Source organism: Notamacropus eugenii, chromosome 1, assembly GCF_028372415.1.
Source record: "Notamacropus eugenii isolate mMacEug1 chromosome 1, mMacEug1.pri_v2, whole genome shotgun sequence".
NCBI lineage: Eukaryota > Metazoa > Chordata > Mammalia > Diprotodontia > Macropodidae > Notamacropus > Notamacropus eugenii.
The window spans coordinates 740,399,362-740,415,124 of NC_092872.1; the positions used below are offsets into that span (position 1 = coordinate 740,399,362).

At 42.9% G+C, this 15,763-nt stretch overlaps 1 protein-coding gene and 1 pseudogene across 1 annotated transcript; one reads left to right on the forward strand and one right to left on the reverse strand.

Annotated features, from left to right (window-relative positions):
• Positions 1-15,763, forward strand: part of LOC140520466 (uncharacterized) — a 35,278-nt pseudogene that overhangs the window by 15,054 nt on the left and 4,461 nt on the right.
• LOC140519701 (lithostathine-like) lies at positions 728-9,795 on the reverse strand. The gene is made up of 7 exons (XM_072633047.1): positions 9,713-9,795; positions 8,803-9,042; positions 7,789-7,866; positions 7,386-7,454; positions 4,438-4,553; positions 3,893-4,033; positions 728-1,953 (listed from the first exon to the last, which is right to left on the reverse strand). The coding sequence occupies exons 4-7, from the start codon at positions 7,447-7,449 to the stop codon at positions 1,816-1,818; spliced, it is 459 nt and encodes a 152-aa protein (XP_072489148.1). The 5' UTR covers positions 7,450-7,454; positions 7,789-7,866; positions 8,803-9,042; positions 9,713-9,795; the 3' UTR covers positions 728-1,815.

A 15,763-nucleotide genomic window follows, 5' to 3' on the forward strand; every position in this document is an offset into this window, starting at 1 on the left:
CATCTCGAAGATCAAATACTAAATGCTCCATCTGATGTTTTAAGCCCTCTATAACCCAATCTTCTCCTGCCTTTCTAGTCCCCTTACATCTTTATATGTAAAAGATGGTCCGGTGTCACTGGCCTCCTGACTGTTCCAGCAAAAGGACCTTCCATCTCTAGGTTCAAGGCATTTTCTCTGCTTGACTCTCATCTCTGGCATATCGTCCCATCTCATCTCTGCCCACTGGCATTTTTTAACCTCTCTTCATCTTACTGTCCTCTTGTCATAATTATTTTCCATTTATCTTCTATGTACTTTATACATGTTATTTGCTAGTTGTGAAACATTAGATTTAAGCTCCTTGAGACCAGAATATGTCCTTTGCCTCTTCTTGAATGCCCAATTCTTACCATAATGCTGGTACTTCATATGACCTTAATGAATGTCTATGGAGAGATGAACTGACTGAAGGACTACTCTGCAGACCACAGCAGAGCCTCAGGTTGGGAAGAGAAAGCAGATTCCCACTTCTCTCCCTCTGATGATGCCTCTGAAACCATAGCTCAGGCCTTGGCAGAATTCCTAGAGCTTGTTATAGTCACTTCATTCTGAGAAACTGATTTTGATCTACTCTCTCCCACCCCCACCTCCTGATCCCCTGCAGATGACAAAGAGGTCAAAGTGTGAGAAGTTTGTTGCTTCACTCCCTGGTTACAAGAGAAAGAAAAAACCTTCACACAGAGAGTTTTAGGAGAAGTTCCAAAGTCTTTCAGAGCACTCTCCTACTGATCTAAATTCTTCTGGCCTTTTCCCACATTTTCATATCATGGAAAAAAACAGCAACATTTTGTTGGACTGATGGAGGATTGAAGGAAATTTCAGTAACCCAGAGGCACCCAGGCCTTTGGAGCAGGTTGGAGGTTGGTGCCCATTATGGTGCAAGTTTGTTTCCTTAAGGCCCCTTCACTTGAACTGTTAATGAGAAAAAGGAAAGAAAAGGTTTCTCTCTGTAAAAGTAGGGATTTTGATTTCTTTTCCAAGGGTGGGAGATGATGTCTGAGTTGTAGATGAAAACTTTGATGTCTAATTGGATTGGAACAATTAGTTTGTTTGAATACAGGTGTTGGGGTGGGGGTAGAGAGATTCTAACCAGGACCTGAGATTGTTCTTGGCTCCAACGTAGTGATATCTCAATTCTTTCTATCTTGTCGTTTTTAGGCTTGACACTTTCAGATAAGGGGATGTTTTCCCACTGCAATTCATGCAATTCATCATCTTATGTCTGGAAACCTAAGGAGGGCTATGATGGTCTGGACTGGATCAAAGGCATCCTTTTGTGGCCACTGCTTGGGTGAGGGATCCTGAATCTAGCATTCTATAAAAAAGCAGGAAGGGGAAGGGATAAAATGGAAGGGGAAGGGAGAGAAGTTCCCATGTTCTGGGGAAGTATGGTCCCTCTTTCACCAGGAGTTCAGTAAGTACTTGGTGGAGGGGATGAGATTGAAGGGGGAATTTCTAAGGTTGGTATTTCTCTCTCTTTCTCCTGAATACCAAATCAGAGTCACCCAGCAGCCAGGAACATAAATGATGCCTAACAAATACCCGGTAATTGACTGACTCTAGCATAATTAGGAAAGATCAAAAAGAAAGGTTTCTTGATTTTCTCCCCATCCCATCCCCACCAATAGAGATGTTACTTTCCCTATCACTCAGGTTTTTTTTTTTCCTAATCAAAATTATGAACAAAAAGTTGTTGGATTTTTTAAGTAAAAGAGCATGGCAGAGCCTATTTTTCACTTGCAGAAACCGTAGTACCATAGCGAAGGACTTCAGCTAGAGCCAGAAGTGAGAAGTAGAGAGGATTTCCATGTACCAAGAAGAATGGAAGCAGGCCACATCAATCAAAGGAACATCTGATAAGGACAAATGTCCAGTGGAGTAGTGTCCAGTTGAGGCCAATGAAGTATACACCTGGTAAAAACAGCATGATCGTATCACTTAGGGATTTCCTTGGCCCTGTGCCATTGGAGGCAGAATTACTCATCATTCCGTGTCATACTTTCATCCATTGCCAGGTCCACAAGGCTACCACTCTCTTAAGGTTCAGCCTAAAGGCAGGCATTCCACTTGCTTAGGCTGAGCCCAGTTCAGTCTCTAGAGAAGGGACGCATTAGTTAATGTTTAGGTCATAAAATGATCTTTGTATTGTGTGCCTGTTGATGATATGCATGTTTAGAAGAGAAATTTCCCTAGACTTAAAAGCAAAATGTTTCATGGCTCCTTTTCTTACTATGTCCTCTCATGAAATGTCTGTGCTTTACTAGTGATAAGGAAGGGCTCATCAGCTGTGCTTTTACGAGACATTCAACCTTTTTAGGCAATTCACCCTGAGAACTGGGGTGTGTCTCCAAGCACTATACTTAGGGAGGGGTGTTCAGAAGGATGGCAGTAGACCCAAATGATGGGCCAAAAAAATCATCTGGCTATCCTTCCTTTCTGGAAGTCTCTCCTTCCATCTTCCCTCTCTGGGCTTCCCTGATTTTCCCAACTGATAGATAACACCCCATGTTCTGCAAGTAGCCTTTCTAGGTCCCCTTACATTCCACTGACTCCACTTTGTTGATTTTCTCCAATTTAAACTGAATGTAACCTATTTCTACATTTTAGTTTGCACTAAGCTAACTCTGCTAACCCACATTAGACCATGGGCTTGTTGAGACCTTGGACTGTAACTGACTTTTCTTTGTGTTCTTTGTAATACAGTGACTGTATGTAGCGGGTACTTAAGAAATGCTTGTTTCCTTGACTTGACTACCGTGTGACCGAACTTATAACAAGAGACATAGCTATCTTTGTTTGACTTTTTTGCCTCATCGCAAGATTCTCTGCTTTAACCCAACTTTAACTGGGTGACTGCTGAGGTCCCCTAATAGACAGAGAGCCCATGGTTCTAAGTCTTCTATTCTCCAAATGAAATATATACATTTTGCTCACCTAGTCCTTATGTTATATGTGTTCTAGGACTCTCACCATAGTCCTCTCAAACCCTCCTCTCATGTACCTACTCCAGGTGGGTTAATGCCCCTTCTAGAATATGCCAACCATATTGCTGAAGGAATCAAGGTGTGTGAAGATCATCATCTGAGATCTTGGCCTATATTGAGTTCAACAAGTGTAGTGATTGTATCAGTGGAAATGACATGAAGAAAGAGGCCTACCCATCACTTGTGTTGCTGCTCCCTAATGAGAAGCTTTCCCTATAATGAGAAACTATGACCTTCCACATGTGTTGTCATCTTGCTTTAGAATCAGAACTCCTTGAGAGGAGGGACGGTCTGACTTTTCTATTGGTAGATCTAGCCTTAGCACAGTGCTTTCTGTGTAGAGTGCTTACTGAACACTTCTCATTCATTCATTCACAAGATCAAGCCCTGACCTCATTTCCAGAATTGAGGAATTGAGCTCAGTCTCAGGAGTTCAAACTCTAGACCAAGGTCATGCAGGTTACAGTGGCAGAACTGCGATTTGAACATAAGCCCTCTAATTTCCAATCCAGGACGGTCCGTCTTGCACTATGATACCTCCCATGCATAACTATCTGCCTCTATTTGAAGACCTCCAGTAAAGGGGAAGTGGAGGCAACCCATCCACTTCTATTCACCCTCTCCCAAACAAACCCAGGGAGCAGATATGACTCATGCTGAACAATGGATCTCTGTATGGGGTGGCTGCATGATGAAGACTGAGGATAGATAAGCAGACTGATTTTGACAATGAGACCAGACAAGAAGTTCAAACACTCCATGAAATATCCTCCTTGTCTCAGTGGCTCTTCCTTCCCCTTATTTCCCTCTTCCACCTCATCAGTCCCACAATTCAAAGAGAAGAGATAGAGAGAAAATGGGGAAACCTTGGAGGGGTTGTGAAGAAAAATCCAGAGGTGATTGCAGTTCTCTCCTAAACTCTGGGTGGCCAGGGCAGCCACAAAGGCAGCTTCTGATTCATTCATCAAGGACGAGAGATGACCTGAGGTCAGACTTTGACAGTTCAGCTGTGGAGAAGAAAAGAGGGCACATTGTAGGAGCAGGGTGAAGAAGAGGTAGAGAGTTACCCACTCCTGTGAGGATCTGCAACAAGACAGAAGGGTGGGGGAAGGGAAGGGAGGGAAGGACACCTAGGCAGATTAGAAAAGACAAGGATTGGGGAGGGGCGGTTTGGGAAGGTCTTGTCTTTATGACGGAGGCCACATGGGGGTAGGTGGGAACATTGGGGGATGATTAAGGATCTAGGTGGGACAGGAAAAAGTCATGGATGACATCTGGATCAAATTAGAGGGTGATGCAAGTTCAATCTCATTCTCCTAGCATGGCATTGACCCAAGGAATCCTGAGATAAAATAGCCAACACCCCTACCCTACCTCCCATACAAGGTTCCCTATAACCACACCCAAGCACCTCTGCAGAGCTCCAGGTCTTTGGTTGCTGGAATACTCCATAGCAAAAGGAGCCATAAGCCTTGGATCCTTCTGGGCAGGAGATGTGGGGAGGAGTGGTCCATTTGGGAATCTGGCCTGAGGGCAGGGTGGATAGAAAGAAGCAAAATGAGAACTGGGGGCCCTGCTTTGGGAGGGGGGTGGGTCAGAAGAAATCCTACCAATGAGGCTCCAGAATTCTCTCATCTCCAGAGGTTCTAAATCTGGAACTGACCCAGAAACCCTAAATCTCTTATTCTGAATGGGATCAGATGGGAAGGGAAGGGACCTTGGAGCTCTTCAGTGCAGAACTACAGAATCCTTGCTGCATGCCTCAGTTTCTTCAACTGTAAAATAGGAATGATAATACCTATCTCTTAAGATTGTTAGGAGGATCAAATGACAAAATATAAATATACATATATGCATTTGGTATAATATGTACAAATCACTTAGCACAGTTCCTACAACAAAAGAGGTGCTGAATAGGAGCTTATTCCCTTTCCTTTTCCTTCTTTCCTACTTTATTAATGGAAGAGGGAATCAAGACTCAGGAAGGGAAACTGTTTTTCTAGTAAGTATAGCAAGTAAGTGTCTGAGGCAGGATTAAAACTCATGCCTGATGATGTCAATGTTATCCCTCTATGTTCAGCATTACTTCTGTTTTTGTTTGCTGATGTTTTTGTGGAGGCAATTAGAGTTAAGTGCCTTGCTCAGGGTCACACAACTAAGCCAAATTTGAACTCAGCCAAGCCTTCCTGACTCCAGGACCAGTGCTTGTCCACTCCTTCTGGATGTCCCTACAGGATTGCTTCTGGACCAGCCAAAATCAAAAAATGATATGAAGGGCTTGGAGAAAGAGAGTGGCTAAGACCCATTAAGTGAAGATTGATGATGGCTAGGTAGATAGGCAGATAGATAGACAGAAAGACAGAAAAATAGAAAGAGAGAGACTGACAGACAGACAGACAGGCAGGCAGGCAGACAGACAGGCAGGCAGGCAGGCAGACATACAGACAGACAGACAGACAGACAGGTAGGTAGATAGATAGATAGACAGACAGACAGACAGACAGACAGACAGACAGACAGACAGACAGACAGACAGACAGACAGATAGATAGATAGATAGATAGATAGATAGATAGATAGATAGATAGATAGATAGATAGATGGATAGATGGATGGATGGATGGATGGATGGATGGATGGATGGATGGATGGATGGATGGATGGATGGATGGATGGATAGATCGTCCAGAAAAGCATGTATGTGTATCACACACAATCTCATCAGGAGGCAGTGTTGTATGGTGGTTAGAGAGTACGACTTGGAATCAGAAAGACTTGAGTCCAAGTACTCTTATCAAACCCTTTCTAGACTCTGGCCTACTGACCCTAGGCAAATCACTTCACCTCTATTTGCCTCAATTTCCTCATCTGTAAATTGGAAATAACAAAGCACCCCACCTCCCAGGGTTTTTGTTAGGATCAAATGAGAGAATTCTAAAGGGCTTAGCAAAGTGCCTGACATATAGGGTGTTCTATATAAGTATTAGCTACTCTAATTATTCTTCTATTGTTGGGATTGGAAGCTCAATTCCGTGTGAACAGTCTCGGGCAGGTAAAAGTGGGACTTCTAAATCTTAGAGTCTTACGAGGCCCTCCATGAACAGCGGGGGTTCGAGAAGGTCAGACCGAGCTAGCTCGGCTAGCTCGGGTACTTCCGCCTCTCCCCCGGAGATACCTGATGGGTGGAGTCTCCCTGCCCTCGAGGTTGTCCCGGATTGGAGCACACCTAGTTACCTAACAGCATGGTATTGAGATGCAAACTGTGTGGCTGAAGATTAAGTAGGATTGAGGAAGCCAGAAAGCTCTCTCTTAGCACAAAGAGAAAAGTAGGGCTCCGCTTCTTTTCTTTCCTCTCTCCCCTCCCCCTCTCTCCCCACTTGTACTTCTACTTACAATCCCTTAAGCTTAGCCTCCTTAGGAAATCTCCCCCTCTTCCTCCTAAGGAAGACTTCCCTGCATTTGTAACCCAGACCCTGAAATAAAGCTCAACCCCTGTTTGACTCTGGAACGTCCTTTCTCTCATACGTTTATCCGGTTTGGCCAACCGAAGACCTGGGACAGGTAAGAAAGACTCGGGTAGCCCAATACAGGCCTCTAGGCTTGGCATTCTATCAGCATGGTAAGGTGGAAGAGGGTGATGGATTTGGAGTCAGAGGACCTGCCTTTGAAACCTAGCCCTGCCACTAACTGTCTGAATGATTTTGATCTCCCCTAAGGCTTAGCTTCCTCATCTAATAAATGAAGGGAGTGAAAAAAAAATACCTATGAAGGACCCTTCCACCTCTGTGTTCCAGGAGGAAGGGTAGAGGGGGCAGAAGGTGTGCCAGATATGGAGTCAGATGAGCTCAGTTCAAATCCAGCTCACTTTGCCTCTGTGCCTCAGCTTCCCAACTGTAGAATGCAGGGATTGGTCTAGATGACATTAAAGGTACCTTTCACTTCTGAATCTATTATTCTATGACCTCAGTGTGAATCCTGACTCAGTTATTTATCACATGTGTGACCTTAGGCATGTGATGTTATCTCTCAGCCTCAGTTTCTAAATCTGTAAAATGAGACTGAACTATGAGACTACAGATTTCAAGCTGGAGGGGATTATGGACTTTCTAGTCTAAATCCTGAATTTTATGGATGAGAGACCCAGCACCCAGAAAGGGAAAGGGGACTTATCTAAGGTCACACAGGTAAGCCTGTGACCAAAGATGCCAATGCCAGTGCTATTTTCATGGTAGCCTGGTTGTATCACATCGTATAGATGTTCCAACTGTTCCCAAGAGAACCTGTTTTGTCAGTTTGGCTTCAGCAGTAGATAGGACAAGGCAGGAGCATAGAGAGCACCAGTGTACAGGAGTGACTTACCCAGGACCAGTTCTGGAAGCAGCATGCAGTAGAAGAGAAACCTGGAGAGGCTGGGGGGCAGCATTGTGTCTGTGGGAGTAGAGGAGACTGTGAGACCCTGACCACCACTGGATTCTGAGATGGGGCTAGGGAAAAGCAGGGCAAAGGAGAGGACTGTGGGATTCTTCTTCCACCTTCTTCTCTGCAGGGGGTCCATCCTACCAACCCACCAAAGTTTCCTCCCTCCTCCTCTCTGGGTATGGGGAAATCCAGGGGTTTTGTGGTTTAGAGAGAATGAAGGATCCCAGGGACCTTGGAGCAGGTCCAGAGCTGCTGTGACCTTAAGAGAAGGGATGCCTCTCCTAAGTAGGGGTGGGTGGTCTCTACTCTTAGAATGATTCTCCCCCGTAGATTCCCCACTTACCCTTGGGCTGGTCCCTGAATCAATATATCCAATCAGGGACTGCATGGACCTTTATAGAGGGTTCACAGAGGCAGGAATCTGGTAACAATAAAAAGGAGGGAATAGAAAGGAGATGATGGGGTGGCCATGAATGAGTAAATGTCTCTTCCCGGAAAGGACTGGTTCTGGCATGAAATCTACTTGTTTCCCAGCAGAGGCAGGTCATGATTTCTCCCAGAAGGTAGACCAGCATAGTTCTTTCCCTAGAGGATCTCAGATGTTCCTTTCTCATGGCCATGGGACAAGGTGCCCAGAGGTGAACGATTGCAGAGGGAGGACCCAAGAGTTAGACAGGGGAAGGAAGAGCACAGAGTCAAAGCTAGGGCATCAGGGCCAGTGGAATCCAGGAGCTGGAACCAGAGAGGCAGGAGAATATGACAGCTGGGAACATTGGATATCTGAATACAATCGTTACTACTCATCATACTATTCCATATCAACATCATGCTTTGGGCTCTCCTACCTTTGTGTCATGTTTTCAAAATCACAGTATTTCAGAGCTGGAAGGGACCCCAGTGACCAGCTTCTGCAATCCCAGTCCAAGCAAGAGGCCCTTTTACAATATGTCTGAGAGATGGTCATGTGGTTTCTGCTAGAAGACATTCAGTGAGGGGGACCCACTTCCTCCCAAGGAAACCCACTCCACTTTACAATAAATCTAAGTGTTGGGGAGTATTTCTTGACATTGAGCTTAAACTTGCCTCTACAACTTCTCTACATTTTAGAGTTGAAGAAACTGAGGTCAGGATCATTCAGCTAAGTATCTGAGTCCAGATTTGAACTCAGGTCTTCCTGACACCAGGCCTCACCAGTTATCTCAATAGAATATCTCAATAGAAAGGAGTAGGAATAAAATATGAAGGGAGATCTCTGGGGATCAATGAACAGGAGGAAACCAGCTAACATTTGGTGTTGCCTCTTTTATTGATGAACCCTCAGGGCACATGGGAGGCTAGGAGGAGCAGTCTTTCATACCTGTATACTAAGATTCCTTCTAGTCCTGACAGGATGGTAAATAGGGTGGAAAATGAAAAGGCCGTATTTAGAAGCACATCATCTCAGAACTTGGTGGAAACTCAGACATCATCTAGTTCCTCCTTCTGGTAAGAGGAGGACAGGGAAGCCCAGAAAGTCAGTGTGGTCTAAGCCAGATAGCCCAAGAAAGCAACAAGGCATGACCTCGAATCCAGTAAGCCATCTTCGATTATTCAACTGCTGAGGGGAAAGGTAGGGAAAAAAGAATAAGCATTTATTAAGTGCCTACTATGTGCCAGGTGCCTTACAAATATGATCTCATTTGATCCTCACAACAACTGTGCAAGGTTGGTGCTATGAGTATCCCCATTTTACAGCAGAGGGAACTGAGGAAGACATATTGAGTGAATTTCCCAGGATTACACAACTAGTAGGTGAAGGATGCTGGATTTGAACTGGGGTCTTGATGACTCCATGCAGTGTTCTATCCATTTACAACACCTAGCTGCCAAGCTGATTTCCTGAAAGTACAGTTCTGATTGTGTCGCACACACCCCACCCCTGCTGAAAAAGTTCCAATGGATCCTAATTACCTCTAAGAATAAATATAACTCCTTCATGTAATCTGGTTCCTTTCTACCTTTCCATACTTCTTTTCTTATACTTTGCTCCCATCTATAAACTCCACAATGCTGCTGCATCAACCTTCTTGCAGTTCCTAGAAAAAAACATTCCATTTTCCAGGAATCTCTCACCCTCAAGCCTTTGTCCTGGCTGTCTCCACTTCTATGATCTCTGCCCCACTCCTCAGAAGCACCTCTCAGATTCCCTGGCTTCCTTCAAGTCCCCATTCAAAACTCACCTTCTTCAGGACTCATACTGGGTCCCCACCCCTCCCCAAGTTGCTTACTCCTTCCTTTCTGAGGTGGGCTTCATCCACTCTGTACACATCTTCTATGTTCCCACCTCTTTATGTGTTGGTGTCCCCATTAGAATGTGAACTTCTTGAGGGAATGTGTTGTGTTTTTGCCTTTCTTTGTGTCTTCAGACCTTAGCACAGTGCTTGAACTTTGTAAGTGTTTAATAAATTCTTGTTGATTATTAGCTCCATGACTGTGTGAAAATCATTTCATCTGAGTCTCAGTTTCACTATGTATATAATAGGGAAAATAATTCTGGAAAAATTTTTCTCCAGGGATTGTTCTGAGGTTTTAATGAGAAATAGCCTAGGAGAATCTGCCTCACTCTCTTGACCCTGTGGGATCATCTGGGCTCAAGGAAATGGTTCACAGAGAAAGAAGCAGAGAGCAGGTTCTAAGATTCTGGCACAGGAAGAGGATTCCCCCCGCCCCAACTCCTACCCCTCTGTGTCTTCTCATCTTTGGTGGTAAGAGGAGGGCCCACAGAACTTGCTATAAATACTTGCTATCTCCACTGTATGATTTTCTAGGCTTCCCTTCCTTTTGCTCTCTCCATATCTCTCTCTCTCTCTCCCTCCCTCTTCCTCTCTCTGTCTCTTCTTTCAGATTCTGACTTCTAGAAGTTAGATTGAACCATTGCTGGGAGAGGGAGGAACAGTTAGAGGATGCCAGGGACGTTGAAACATCTGGAGTCCATTCTCTGCCCAGTGTTACCCAAAATCATCTGGGCAAGTGCAGCTAGTACAGACCCTGTAACTAGTGAGCAACAGGTATGATGGTGGGGTAGGAGGAAGATGTCAGCTTCCCGCTTTCTGTTAATCAGTGAGGGAGGATTATAACTGAGGTTGTTCTCTTTTATTATTTTATTTATACAATTGACAATTAATAACATATAATATCTATAATATAAAAATAATATGATATAACAATATATAAATAATGATATTATTCATATATTATTATATTATCCAAGTGTGACGTTCTATCTACTGTGCCACCTAACTGCCTAAAAACTCATCTTTCTGAGGTCAAATCTAGCCTCAGATACTTGGTAGCTATGTGACCCTGGGCAAGTCACTTAACACTGTTTGCCTCAGTTTGCCTCATCTGTAAAACGCACTGAAGAAGGGAAAGGTAAACCCTCTAGTATCTTTGCCAAGAAATCCCCAATAGGGTCATGAAGAGTGTGACACAACTAAACAACTTCATACTTAGATGAATAGTTCGAATAGAATGCCACCTAATGGCCAACTCTGACATTACACTATGGCCTAATTGAAACACTTGCTGGATTGTCATTGTGTGACCACAGGTATTAGCCAATACTATGGCTGAGCTGACGCCATCAAAAGTGTTTATTGCCACCAGATTATTACCCCTATGTGGATATTCACTTGTGGATGCAGTAACAAGGTCACAGAGATGACTTAAAATGCTTTCTAAACCTTCAAGGATTCACTGTGAGGCTATTATTATTAAGAAACCAGGTCCTATAGGAGCACAGTCCAAGTGCTTTCCCTCCAAATCCAGAGTCATTTGCATCGTAATTCTCCATCTCTTTCCTCACTTATAAGATGGGAGGGTCAATTCTATTTCATTAAATTAAATGGCCATTTATTAAGATCCTATTATGTGCCAAATATTATCTCATTGGGGGAAAGGCAGAGCCATGTTAGTAGAGTAGAAAGACACACATACTCTAGCTCTTCCCCCACAGCCCATAAAATACCTGTAAAAATGACTCTAAACAAATTCTAAGCACTGGAAGCCACAAAACAATGGAGTAAAAGAGATTTCCAGTCCAAGGTAGCCTGGAAGGCTGACAGAAAAGGTCTATCTCACTGGGCACGGAGTGCAACACAGCCTCTGGTGCCCAGTCTAGCCTTGGCCATGCTGCACTGACAGGAACAGGACCAAAACAGGCCTTGTAGGTGGAATCCCCAGAAGCAGTGGCAGTTCTCAGATCCCTTAGTCCACAAACATAAAAGAGAGCTTCAAAGATCAGTGTAAAAGCTTTTCCATGTGGCTGAGAAGGGAGTGGGGCCCTCCCCTAACCCTGGCCCCAGGAGGTGGCAGCAGCAACTGTAGTAGCATCAGAGTCCATTTTTGGAGCCCTCGACCAAAAGTACCTGTGGAAAATGAGTCACTGATCTGAGTCTCAGTTCTGAGTAGTATCTTGGGAGTGAGGAAGAGTGCTGGCTGGCATGGTGGAGCAAAGGATAGAGGCATGTGAAATGGAATTTTACTTGCAGATCCTGGGAAGAAAAGCTTTGGTAGCTCCCAGACCAGAGCACAGGCCAGGAGAGGAGTAAACTCCTCTTCCTTGATTGTACCACCTTGGAGGAACATAGAACTTACAGGTACCTGGAGTATACTCCCCCCTTGACAAAAGACTCAAAAGTCAAGTAACTGGCTGGGAAATGCCTTAAAAAGCAAAAGAAATAAGACCATAAAGGTTACTTTCTTGGTAAACAGTTGTCTCCTTCCATCCTTTCAGATGAGGAAGAACAAGGCATACTGTCAGAGGAAGTCAAGGCTTCTGCCTCCAGTACCTCCAAAATTCATGTGAAATGTGTTCAAGCCATAGAAGAACTTGAAAAGCAAGCCAGCAGCTTGCTAAAGCAGAACCAAAAAAATTCTGAGGAAAATAACCACCTTTAAAAATAGGCTAACTCAATTGGAAAAAGAGGTCCAAAAAGCCAAAGAGGAGAAGGAGGCTTTAAAAGGCAGAATTGGCCAAATGGAAAAGAAGGTTCAAAAGCTCACTGAAAAAAATAGTTCTTTAAAAGAGAGAGTGGATTTCAGGGAACCTAATGACTATGAAATAAACCACGAAGTAAGAAAACAAAGCCAAAAGACTGAAAACATAGAAGATAAGGTGAAACATCTCATTAGAAAAACAACTGAACTGGAAAATAGATCCAGGAAAGACAATTTAAAAATTATGGGACTACCTGAAAGCCATGATCAAAAAAAGAGCCTAGACTTTATCTTTCATGAAATTGTCAAGGAAAAGTACCCTGACACTAGAACCAGAGGGCAAAATAAATATTGAAAGAATCCATCAATCACCTCCTGAAAGAGACTCAGAAAGAGAAACTCCTAGGAGTAGTGTAGCCAAATGTCAGAGTTCCCAGGTCAAGGAAAAAATATTTCAACAAGCTAGAAAGAAACAATTCAGGTATTGTGGAAATTCAATCAGAATAACACAGGATCTGGCAGCTTCTACATTAAGGGAGAGAAGGGTGTGGAATATTATATTTCAGAAGTCAAAGGAACTGGGATAAAAACTAAGAATCACCTACCCAGCAAGACTGAGTATAATACTTCCAGGGAATAAATAGTCATTCAATGATATAGAGGACTTTCAAGTATTCATGTTGAAGAGACCAGAACTGAATAGAAAATTTGACTCTCAAACATAAGAATCAAGAGAAGCATGAAAAGGTAAAGTGGATAGAGAAATCATAAAAGACTTTCTAAAGCTGAACTGTTTACATTCCTACATGGAAAGATAATATTTGTAACTCTTGAGACTTTTCTCAGTATTTGGGTAGGTGGAGGGATTATACACACAAAAAATACACTCACACACATATAGACAGAGGGTACAGGTTGAGCTGAATCAGAAGAAATGATGTCCATAAAAAAATAAAATAAAATTAAGGGATGAGAGAGGAAAATTTGGGGAGAAGAAAGGGAGAAATGGAATGCGGCAGGCTATCGTTCATAAAAGAGATAAGAAAAATCTTTTTCAGTGGAGGAGAAAAGGGAGGAGGTGAGAGGGAAAAGTGAAGCTTACTCTCTTCACATATGGCTTAAGGAGGGAATAACATACTCACTAAATTTGGTATGAAAATCTATCTTACACTACAAGAAATTAGGGGAGAAGGGGACAAGTGGAGTAAGGGCGATGATAGAAGGGAGGTCAAATGGGAGAAGGGAGTAACTAGAAGTAAACACTTTTGGGAAGGGACAAGGTCAAATGAGAGAATAGAAAAAAAGGAGAGGGACAGATGGAATCCTACACAACATGACTATTATGGAAGTCTTTTGCAAAATGACACATGTATAGCCTGTATTAAATTGTTTGGCTTCTCAGTTGGAATGGGTAAAGAGGGAGAGAAGTTGGAATTCAAGGTATTTGAAACAAATGTTGAGAATTATTATTGCATCTAACTGGGGAATAAAAAATACAGGTAACGGGGTAGAGGAATTTATCTTGCCCCACAGGAAAAGAGAGAAGATGGAGATAAGGGAGGAGTGGGGTGCGATAGAAGGGAGGATACATTGAGGGAAGGGGTAATCAGAATGCAAGGCATTATGGGGTGGTGGAAGGGGAGAGATGGGGAGAAAAATTGGAACTCAAAATTTTCTGGAAATGAATGTCGAAATCTAAAAATAAATAAATAAAAAGAGAAAATTGGACAGATGGAAAGGAGATACAAAAGTTAACTGAAGAAAACAATTTTATAAAAATGAGAATCAGGTAAGTAGAAGCTAATGACTCTATGAGACATCAAGAATCATTCAAACAGAATCTAAAAAATGAAACGATAGAAGAAAGCGTGAAATATCTAATTGGAAAAACAACTGACCGGGAAAATAGATCCAGGAGAGAAAATCTAAGAATTATTGGTCTACCAGAAAGCCATGATGAAAGAAAGAGCCTGCACAGTATCTTCCAAGAAGTCATCAAGGAAAACTGCCCAGAAGTTCTAGATCCAGAGGGCAAAATAATCATCCAAAGAATCCAGTGATCTTCTCCTGAAATAGATTCCAAACTGAAAACACCAAAGAATATCAATGCCAAATTCCAGAACAATCAAGTGAAGGAGAAAATACTACAGACAGTCAGAAAGAACCAATTCACACATCAAGGAGCTACAGTCAGGATCACACAGGATCTTGCAGCTTCTACATCAAAATATTGAAGGGATTGTAATATGATATTCCATAAGGTAAAGGAGCTGGGACTACAAGCAAGGATCAATCACCTAGAAAAGTTGAGCATAATATTTCAGGCAAGGAGATGGACATTTAATGAAGTAAGGGATTTCCAGACCATTCTGATGAATAGGCCAGAGCTCAATAGAAAATTCAAGCTTCAAACACAGGTCTCAAGAGAAACATAAAAATGTAAACAAGGGGAAAAAAATTTGTTATTCAATATGGGCAAACTGTTTAAATCCCTATAAGGGAAGATACTTGTTAATCTTGAGAATTCTATATTTATTAAGATATTATATGTAATATATATGATATATAATATGACATATATGATATATGAAAGGGATATACATAGATAGAGGGAGTGGGTACCGTTGCTGAGATCCAGGTGTTAAGTGAACATTTGGAAAAGATCAATGCTGAAGCCCAGATTTTAAAAATGGGTCTAGGAAATGCCTAGCACGGGCAGCAAATAGCAGCCTGAATAATGTCAGTGTTCAGATCCAGATGGTAGAAGGAGATTTGGGCTCTATTGGTACCTTGAAATCAGAGATTCCTCTATTGAAAAGTCATTTGGAAAGAGGTAGCAAAGAGATCCAGACACTGAAAGAAGGTCTGAAGAGTGCCAACGCCCTAATTTCCCAGATCCCAATGTTAACCAAAGAATTGTCAAAACATGATGATGAGATTCAGAGGTTAAAACCAGCTTCACAAAGGGCAAGGCAGATTCCAGCATTAAGAAGTGACTTGAATAAAGCCAATGAAGAAATACAGAAGGTAAAGCAAAGATTGGCTCATGTCAATACTCTAAATGATGAAATCCAAAAGTTAAAAAGCCAGCTAGAAACAATCACCCAACAGCAGGAGATGGTGTAAGGCAGGTAACATCTGGGGGTGGAGGAGGAGGGGAAGAGTCTTTAGCCAAGGAAAGGGAGTTCAGAAGGGGCTCAGAACAAAGTCCTACCAAGTCAGGGTGAGGAGAGAGGAGAGAGGAGAGAGGAGAGGCATCTCTAGAGACTGTCCTTTGCCCCAAGAGGATCTCACCAATGGGAGAAAGGGGAAGGCTTTACAGAGGACTATTTCAGGCTGAG